The 10,521-nt window shown below is 31.1% G+C and overlaps 1 protein-coding gene across 2 annotated transcripts; it reads left to right on the top strand.

Moving 5' to 3' along the window:
* Nucleotides 1-450: 450 nt before the first annotated feature.
* On the top strand, nt 451-3,096 carry LOC107854119 (transcription factor MTB2). 2 transcript variants are annotated; one of them, XM_016699115.2, is made up of 2 exons: nt 457-806; nt 1,298-3,096. In XM_016699115.2, exon 2 carries the CDS (start codon nt 1,430-1,432, stop codon nt 2,864-2,866), a length of 1,437 nt encoding a protein of 478 aa, XP_016554601.1. In that variant the 5' UTR covers nt 457-806; nt 1,298-1,429; the 3' UTR covers nt 2,867-3,096. The 2 variants fall into 2 exon arrangements, with proteins under 2 accessions (XP_016554600.1, XP_016554601.1); XM_016699114.2 differs by having other exon boundaries at nt 451-3,096.
* Nucleotides 3,097-10,521: the final 7,425 nt, after the last annotated feature.

Raw genomic sequence — 10,521 nt, 5'->3', positions numbered from 1 at the left:
ACGAAAAGCATAAAATAAGAAAATTTCAAGTTAAGTAAAAAATTAAGACTCTAAACTCAAATCTAAATAATGAACCCTCAACCTTCAATTTCAATTTGAACAACTTTTATTGTTATTAATTTATTTAAATTATTACTAAATTAAAATATTTTATCCAATCTCAACTATTGCTTCTCCTTCAAAAATTACTATGTTTCAAATTTAGAAGATCTATCTTCGAAAATCTATTTGATCATATCTTCACATATTTTAAAAATATAATGATTAAATTTTTAATCAAACAAATTTTAAGAAATAATTTCATAATTTATGTCACGTACTAAATATGATGAAGTTGATTGAAAAAGTTATTCAAAAAAAGAAAAATTGACGCCATGAACGTAAGGGTACACATGTTTTGTGTCCCTCCTATCTTAACAAACGTGTCAAAGTGATCACATTTTTCATCATTAAAAATCCCCCCACCCCCAACCCCCTTCCCTCCTTCCTAAAATACTCCTCAAACAAATCAGACAATTACCAAGGAAAAGTCCGTTAATTTGTTTAATTAATTAATTAATCCAAAATCCAACCATGGTTATCTCTTTAACTCTTTAAAACCCTATTGACCATAGTTTATACAAACAACAACAAAACATGCAGTATGGATTTAGAAGGAGCATACCCTCAATGCCCTCAATCTCCTATCTTTCCCTCTTTGGTCTGCAAGAACAAATATATATTTGGGCAAAAAGTTGAATTTTAGTCCTTGCTCATAACGGGGGTTAGTGTTTTTGCTTACTCTGGTTCTGGAGCTGCAAACACTGGTTTGTTATCTACTTTTTTATGCCATTTTTATATCTAAGTGCATATTCTTTAATAGATAGTATTTTCTATATAGTTAATTGTAACTTGGAGTTTCAAGATTTTGGGATCTGAATGTGGGTTTTGGAATTTCGGGTATTCAAGAAAAAGATTGAATCTTTTTGTTTTGGAGAAAAAGGGATTTTTTTTTTCCAGTTCTTGTTACAGTCTTTTTGTGGTTTATATCAAATTTGAGAGAAGTTGAAGTTTTTAGTATTTGGGTATTTGTTATTTATTGTTAGAAATGACTGTATTGTGGAGTGATGAGGATAAGACAATGGTGGCAGCTGTATTAGGAGCAAAAGCTTTTGATTACTTGATGTCTAGTTTAGTTTCTGCTGAATGTTCTTTAATTTCAATGGGAAGTAATGAGAATTTGCAGAATATATTGTCAGATCTTGTGGAACGCCCGAATGGAAGTAATTTTAGTTGGAATTATGCTATTTTTTGGCAGATTTCGCGGTCTAAGTTAGGGGAATTGGTGTTAGGATGGGGAGATGGTTGTTGTAGAGAAGCTAGGGAAGGAGAGGAATCTGAAGTTACTGGAATTCTGAATTTACACCTTGAGGATGAGGCTCAACAAAGGATGAGGAAAAGGGTACTTCAGAAATTGCATACGTTCTTTGGTGGAACAGATGAAGAGAACTATCTGTTTGGATTGGATAGGGTTACTGATACTGAGATGTTTTTTCTTGCCTCAATGTACTTTTCGTTCCCTCATGGGCAAGGTGGTCCGGGGAAGTGTTTTGGTGCTGGTAAGCATGTGTGGTTATCGGATGTCATGAAGTCGTCTGTAGATTATTGTTCTAGATCTTTTTTGATGAAGTCTGCTGGTATGCAAACCATTGTTTTGATCCCAACTGATGTAGGAGTTGTGGAATTGGGATCAGTAAGAGCTATATCCGAAAGCTTGGAGCTTGTGAAGTCAATAAAATCTTGTTTCTCGTCATTTTCGTCTCTTGGTAGGGCTAAGCAAGCGGCATCTGTAACAGTTGTAGCTGAGAAAAAGGATGGAAATAGTTCCATGTTTTCCAGCTCTTTTCTTCGTGATCAGTCAAACGGAAATCCTAAGATTTTCGGGCAGAATTTAAATTCTGGTTGTGCGCAATTTAGGGAAAAACTACTTGTTAGGAAACCGGTGGACAGGCCACTGGAAACTTACAGAAATGGAAACAAGGGTCCCTTCGTGAATGCACAAAATGGTGTATGCCCCGTATCATGGGCTTCATTTGGTAATGTGAAGCCAGTGAACTCAGCGGAGCTCTACAGTCCTCAGGCCCCAACAAACAACTTACGAAATTTTGCTGTCAATGGTGCTAGGGAAGAGTTCCGGTTAAATAATCTCCAGCATCAAAAGCATCAAAAGCCTGGTGGAATGCAAATAGATTTCACCAACTCAAGGCCTGTTGTTTATCCAGTGCACACTGTTGAATCAGAGCATTCAGATGTTGAAGTTTCATGTAAGGAAAACCATGCTGGACCAGCTGATGAAACAAGGCCTCGAAAGCGTGGACGAAAACCAGCCAATGGGAGGGAAGAGCCCCTCAATCATGTGGAGGCGGAGAGGCAGCGGAGGGAAAAGCTGAACCAGCGGTTCTATGCATTACGAGCTGTTGTTCCAAATATTTCCAAAATGGACAAAGCTTCTCTTTTAGGAGATGCCATTGCTCACATCACTGACATGCAGAAGAAGATTAGGGACATGGAGTCTGAGAGGGGAAGACTAGGAAGCCCAAATTCAGAGACTCAAACCCGAGTAGCTGATATCAACATTGAAGCTGCCGGTGACGAAGTCATTGTAAGGGTTAAATGCCCACTGGAAATCCATCCTTTATCAAAAGTCATCCAAGTGTTCAAAGAGGCACAGGCCAATGTTGTTGAATCGAAAGTTGCCGCAGGGAATGATACAGTTTATCATACATTTGTGGTCAAGTCCAGTGGATCCGAACAGCTGACAAAGGAAAAGTTAATGGCTGCATTTTGCGGTGAATCAAACTCTCTACAGCCACATTCTCATCAGTAGGATAACAAAAACATCATATTTGATCGTCTCTAGGCATAAACTGTAGTCGACATTCCATTTCATTGTTTCTGCAAAGGTTTTAGTATACAACAGTTTAGAAGTAGAGGAGACAACTTGTTATTGACCAAGTAGCAGCAATTCTTTGCTTTATCTGTTATTAGTGTACATGTTTGTCATAAGAAAGCTAGTTGAATAGATTTGCAAGCTTAAATCTCTTTTGCGTTATGCTATATATTTCGTGTTGTTACTTGGTGTTATTAGTTCTTGAGTTGCTTCTCTAGTCTTCAGAGATTATCTTAGGTTCAGGTTTTTGAAACTCTAGCATGAAGCTGGTCAAGATGGAGAAGATCAACTTAGGTCAAGTAGCATGTTATGTTGCTCGGACTCTTCAAAAATGTCAAATAGTTGCATGGCGGATTTTCGAAAAGCACTACATTTTTGGTGGATCCGAAGGCATGAGTTTGACAACATTTTTGGAGAGTTCCAGCAACATAAAACTAAACATGTGCCGACCTAATCTAATCCTCTTCCTTCTTGAGAAATGCTAGGTTTATGGTTTGTGATTCTTTGATGATATAGAAAGAAGTTGTTCGAGTCAGTTCCCTTTAAGAGCAAGTAAATAAAATTGTTCATATTGAATCTTGCTAGTTTGAAAATTGTCTTATGGCCAGTTCATGATTGATGCATGGGAGCATTAACTTTGTATTACAGCTTAGACTGCAAAAATATTGGTGTTTGAGTTTATTAGGAAATTTTGTTTTGTGGTTATGTAAAAGGTAACAATAGCCACCGCCCACCGGGATAGCTTCATCAATATTACCGACCAGTCAAAAGGCATGTATGGAAAGACCATCTAATTCTCCAAGTATTGAGAAGAATTTATGATTTTTTCTTATTCGTCGAAATCTTGATGTTTCGGCCCCACCATTAAGAAAAAAGATTTGCAATTTAGGGTGGAAAAGTAAACTGGCATGTGAGTGGTTCATTAAACGTGACAAAAACATGTTTAAAGTGGTGACAAAAACATGTTTAAAGTGTGGTGGTGTGTGTTGGAAGAGAATAAAAGTTTTCAACGACAAGAAAGTACGTAAAGTAATTTCATTAACGTTTTGAATATGATCACAATTAATATAGATTTGACATTTATAGGCATCTTTAATTAATCCCTCCGTCTCAAAGTACTCGTCTCAAATTTTTTAATTTGATTTTTCATTTTACTTGTCTTTTTTCATTAATCAAGAAGAGACAAAATTTTTTTTTCATGCTTTACCCTTTGTGTTAATTACTTTTGTTCAAATTAAAATGTAAACATTATTTAATAGGGGTACTATGATAAACTAAGTATGTTATTAATTATTATTTTTAATTAATGTGTCATCTCAATTTGAGACGAATAATTTGGGACGGAAGGAGTATATAGTAATGCCTTTTATGCTTATGTTTGCATGACTTTTTCGAAATTTTCCTTGTGAGTTTTCTTTTAATGCCACATTTAAGAGTAACTTATGCAGGCATGAGCCTTTTTCACCGGCATTAAAGAGTCTAAGTTGCGGACTGACTCTGCATTTCAGTTCCTGCCCCATGTCGAATTGTTGAATTCTCCAAAAACACTCTACTTTTGGAGAATTCAGCACTTGTTGACATTTTTTAAGAGTTTGATCAACATAGTAAAGAGCACTATTTATAGGCATTGATTATAATGGACAAGATTTGTCCTACTAGACTAGATTCTAAGTTTTATTAACTGATTGAGTAAATAGTAGCATTTTGAGTAGAAAACAAGAAGAAGATTCATTTAAGTTACTTCTTTAGTGCTATATTCATCTTGATACCAGCAAGGGCCAAGTAGATGTCCAGTACATACATAGTTATATGCCTAAACTAAGAAAGCAACAAAAGGAAAATAATGGAGATCTGATTTGATGAGACAGAATGGGGCAATGGGGGGGTTGAGGACCACTTTCTTCATTAATTATTTTACCAAGGAATCACACAAAATATTAACTGGATGTTAATGGTAATTAGTAGTATTAATTCTTCGTGCTCAAAATTGTTGTTTGATGTTTTTTTTTTTAAAAAAAAAAATAATTTTTATATCATTTACGTTTAGTCGTAATGGCTCGAGAGAATATTAAGATGAATAGTCTAATGCTACATGCGTTATTGAAAATTTTCTAATTATTTTTCTTTTATGCAGTTTTTCATTTTCGCGAAACATCCATGGAATCTACAATCAAAAGATAGTTGAATACACTTTATGAAGAAGATTGGAGATAATATTATTTATTGGACTTTAGGTTGACGAATGACAAATAATAGCGAGAGACTATTTTTAGTCATTGAAAACATGAAACTCAAATATTTCATAAATCATTTCCGTATTTGAATTATCTAACATCTACTTAATATCAAGGTCGGCTTCAGCATAAAGCAACTAAAGTCAAGGCTTTAAGCCTCCAATTTTCGGGGGTCCAAGTAATTATAGATTTATAGTTCTGTAAAAAAAATTCATTAGAAAATATTGAGAATCTTTTAATACTGTTTCTGCCTCATTTTAATTTTGTTTTAGCTCAAAAGAATTATCACTTTAAGATTCAAGATTAAATTGACAATTGTTTCCAACTTCACATTTAACACAAAAGAAGATTTCTTTTTAATACTACTCAACATTTTTGTAAAAATATTAATAAATAGGAATAACTTAGTAAACTATACCTTATATCTTATTATTTTGCTTAATGAACGTGTAAAAAATTAAAATGAATGTCAAAGTGGGATGGGGAAGTAGAAAGGTAAGAAATATTTTAATAAGATAAAAGATTTTAGTATTTTTTTCAAATACATATATTGCCTATAGAGTTTCTATAACAATCCTCTGTCGAAAGAAATTTTTAAAATTAAAATTGATAAAATATAGATTTTCAACCTTATATATACAACATAATTTTTTTACCGAGGGGGTTCGGATGAACCCCATGGCAACCATGTAGGTCCGCCCCTGCGTTAATTTAATAACAATTTAATAATGTTAATTTAATAATATTTTAATAACGATAATTTGATAACGTTAATTTAATATACTACTACTATCCTTAATAATGTTAATTTAATAACGTTTTATTAAAACTATAATTTTTTTTATTACTAGTATAGTTTCATCTTTAATTTAATAGTTAAATAAATTATATTTAGATATATTATATAACTTAAATTCACCCTCTGCTTTATAATATGTATATATATATCTACCCGCGCGATTTTTTCGTGTGAGGCTGACCTACCTAATTAATAAATCTTCAATATTGCTCTTTTTCCGCAATGACAAAAGAAATTAGATACCATTTTAATCTTTGAGCCAAAAATAATGAAAAAATTATAGTAAAAAGTCATTTAAAGGTCATATTTGTACAGTTTTGAATAGTTAAAGGTCATATTTGTGCACTGTCAAAGTTTAAGGTCAAAGTTATAATTTGGTGTCAAGTTTAGGGTCATATTTATGTATTATGCCCTTAGATTTTAAGATGGACGCATCCAGTTTTGCGTGTTGAACACGCGTTTTGCGACGTAGGATCGGAGGTTATATTTGTGAAGTTTTGAATAGTTAAAGGTCATATTTGTGCACTGTCAAAGTTTAATATCAAAGTTATAATTTAGTGTCAAGTTTAGGGTCATATTTATGTATTATCTCTCTCTCTCTCTCTATATATATATATATGTATGTATGTATGTTTGTATGTCTGTCTGTCTGTCTGTCTGTCTGTCTGTCTGTATGTATGTATGTATGTATGTATTTATGTATGTATGTATGTATGTATGTATGTATGTATGTATGTATGTATGTGAGAAAATAAATAAAGGCCTCATTTTGAAGTTTCGCTATAGGCCTCCGGATATATTGAGCCATCCTTGCTTAATATAAATTAAAATTTATATTACCTCATAAATTATGTTTCCATATGAACGATGCCATATAATTTGGTAACTAAAAATTTAAACATTGTATAAATATATATATATATATATATATAATTTTCTTTTATGATATTAAATATTAGGGGTGTGCATCGATCGGTTCGGTTCGGTTTTACATATTATCGGTTCGGTTTATTGGTTTTCGATTTTTAAATATGCTAAATCAATAACCAAACTAATAAGATATTTTCTATCGATTTTCGATTTATCGGTTTTAAGTCCTTAACGATTCGATTTTTGGTCTAACCGATAAGAAAACACTCATAAAATAAAAATAGTAGTAACTAACATGAAAAAAAATGAATCTTAGTTGCAAACAAAAATCCTACATGATGTGTTTTAATTTACAAGAATCTTCAAGTTTGAACTAAATGTTGTTAGGAGATTTTAAGAGTTTGCATAATTGAAATAATAAGTTTGTTAGTTTATAGAGATTAAAGAGAAATATATATATATATATATATATATATATATATATATATATATTTATATATATATATATATATATAGATATATACATATACATATGCATACATATACACATATACATATGCATATACATATACATATACATATACATACAGATACATATACATATACATATACATACATATACATATATATACATACATATACATATATATATATACATATACATATACATGTATACATATACATATATATATATATATATATTCTCTTATTGGATTATCGGTTTACCCAATAACCCAATAAAAAAAAACCGAACCAAACCAATAATCCAATCAATTTTTTTATAAAACCATTAAAAAATTGTTAACCCAATAACAATAAACCAATAATATTTTTATCGGTTCGATTTATCGATTAGTTCGATTTTTGTACACCCCTATTAAATACGTGTGCAACGCATTTATACTAAACAAGTATATATAAATTATGTAGCAACGGGTTGTACCTTATCCTTCTAAAAGATCTCTGGTCACTGCCACATGCTTATTTTTGGAACGGTTTCATCCTAAATGTCAAGAAAATCCCTCGACAATTATTATGGGCAAGAACTCAAAGTCACAAATCTTCTTCCCGTATTTTTTGGAATAACATGAAGACATAATTGCCAGCTCCGGTGAATTAAGTATCTCGTATTAATATGACTTGGCAAATTACATCTGAAAAAGTGTGACTTAGGCGGCCTATAGTATAAACCAACATGCATCTTGTTTATGTAGGTTTGGGGAAGAGCCATACCCAGGAAGTGATTTTGGCAATTTGTCCTAATGCCTGGTTGATTTTTGATTGTAACTCGTAAGATAATTTCACCATTACTTCAAAACTCTTCTTTCACGAAGAAAATTAAATAAAAAAAACAATTGATCTTATTTATGCACCAAAAATCAGAATTAGTATGTAATTGAAACTTTATTTTTGTTCCTATCAAACTAAATTATGTTTACTTAAAAAAAACACTTACCAAAATGCTTTTAAAGTTTTATATGTCTCTTTTCTTTTATACAAATAAAAAGATTTTTTTTTTTTAGTTTTTCATTCGGTGTCTGGTTCCCATATTAGAGTTTGACTAATCTGGATTCGCGCCAGGTAGGACCCCATTCGGGGGATAGTGCCCCAACAGAGTTTTCTCCATGCACAGGGTCGAACCCTCGACCTCTGGTTAAGGCCTTATCTTGTCTTTTAGAAAATAACCTTCTAAATTGACTTTGCATGAAGTTTTGTTTTTATTTTAGAAAGAAAATAAAAGGAGCATGGCTCCTCGAAAATTTTGCATCTAAAATTTTCAGATTTATTCTTTCGTAATCGAAATTTTTAAAGAGACCTCAATTATATATTTTAGGAATCTTTAATTCACGTGAACTTATTTCCATATTTTTACTAGTCTTTAATCTTTAAAATATTAAAAATAATTAACTAATATTTGAGAAAAATTGTAAATGACAATTTTATATGTTACGGAGACTTTTATAATGAAGAATTAAAAGTTTAAATTTTTTCTAAAATTTTTGACGTGTGTTCAAAGCGTGTGCCTCATTTACCAATAAACACTATCGAAAAAAGAAATTGGACTTTACCCATTGCAACATTTTCATGTGATATTAATCTTTATTCATAAAATCAATCAATTTTAGCTCGAATTCAATCTATTTAAATCTTCCAAAAGGGAGATTTCCTATAGAAGTCGAACTTTCTCCAAACAGTGGACTTACTTTATCTAGTTCACCTACTTGTTCTCATCTACCCCTTAATATTTCTCTAATAAAATCTACTATTGCGCTATCCCAAGTAGAACCAAAATTGAAGGGAAGATTTATCTGTGTTATTTTTAATAAGTCTAAAGTCGATCAATTTAATTTATATACGCTGAATTATTTTACCTCTTTGAAAGTAATCTTTTTTTTTATAAACTATTTGTTATATGAGTCCTTCTAAGAGCTATATTTGTCGTGATTAATTTAAAAGTTGATTTTTTTTGTTAACTTTAAAAATTATTGATCGAGTATGTGGTTGTTGTTGTTAATGAATTAATTGACTTCAAATTCCTACATGTTAGGAGAAGCCCCTAACAATTTTACTGAATATCAATTATCTTTTTGAAGAGCTAACTTTGTTTTTGAAGCATAAGAATCAAATAATTTTTATTGAATTCAAAATTTTGGATCTTGGATAAACTCTTACTATCTTTATAAAAACGTTAATATAAAACAAAGAAACCTATTTCTATTTTTGAATAAAAAATAAAGAAACTAACCAGAGATGATATCCTTATAAGGTGATATTTCTTCAACGTCAAATTATTAAGTTTCAGTCCAAATTCACCCGACTTATAATACATGTGAATTACGGTATTACTTGTTAAAATCTAATAAGCTCTAAAATATGATGAATTTGCACAACTACTCCTTCATTCATCTCCATACTATTACATATGGGTCTGTTTGAATGTGTTTTCATCTCAATTATTGATTATGTATAATTTAAATATAATTTTTAAAGCTATTAACGAAATAAAATAAATAAAAGAAGAATGAATAATGATAGTGAGTGCAATAAGACGACTTAAAAAATCAAAATAAGAAAGAAAGTGTAAATACTCATGAACATTAAATAATTTACGAATTTATAGGCCGAAAAAAATATAAAAAATTCACTCTCATCTTCGAATGATCATAAACTCATGTTGCATTAAACAACGAAAATATAAACTAACGAAAAAATTTACTTTATTATACAACTCCACATAACAATAGATAGAATTTCATTCAAAAGCTTTTAAAAAAATACTAACGATGAAGGAATAAGAAAAAAGTACCTCAAAGACGGCAAGACTGTTGGTGAAGTTTCTGGTAGAGATTTTACCGACTTTTCATTTTCAAAGCAACTCCTTTTAAAAAAGAGAAAAGACATCTTTTTCCCTTGAACTTGTTCTCCAAACTCACTGTAACATTTAAACTTAACTTCCGTTTATTTACCCCCCTTAACAACTTTCAAGACAATTAAATTCACCCTCAAAATCAAAATCCCACTCTTACACGGAGAGTGCACTACACACGCGTCACGTCATTACCAAATCACTGCCACATCAGTGTCATGTCATTGCCACATAATAAATTATAATTTATTTTTTTTTAAATAATTCCACACACATATTTTTTATATATTCTTTTAAATATATATATATATATATATATATA

This window comes from Capsicum annuum, chromosome 5 (assembly GCF_002878395.1).
Source record: "Capsicum annuum cultivar UCD-10X-F1 chromosome 5, UCD10Xv1.1, whole genome shotgun sequence".
NCBI classification, from domain to species: Eukaryota; Viridiplantae; Streptophyta; class Magnoliopsida; order Solanales; family Solanaceae; genus Capsicum; species Capsicum annuum.
This window is presented reverse-complemented; position numbering and strand designations above follow the sequence as displayed.

Excerpts from the sequence above, each read along its gene's own strand:
- LOC107854119 (XM_016699114.2), top strand. The coding sequence starts at position 1,088 with ATGACTGTATTGTGGAGTGATGAGGATAAGACAATGGTGGCAGCTGTA.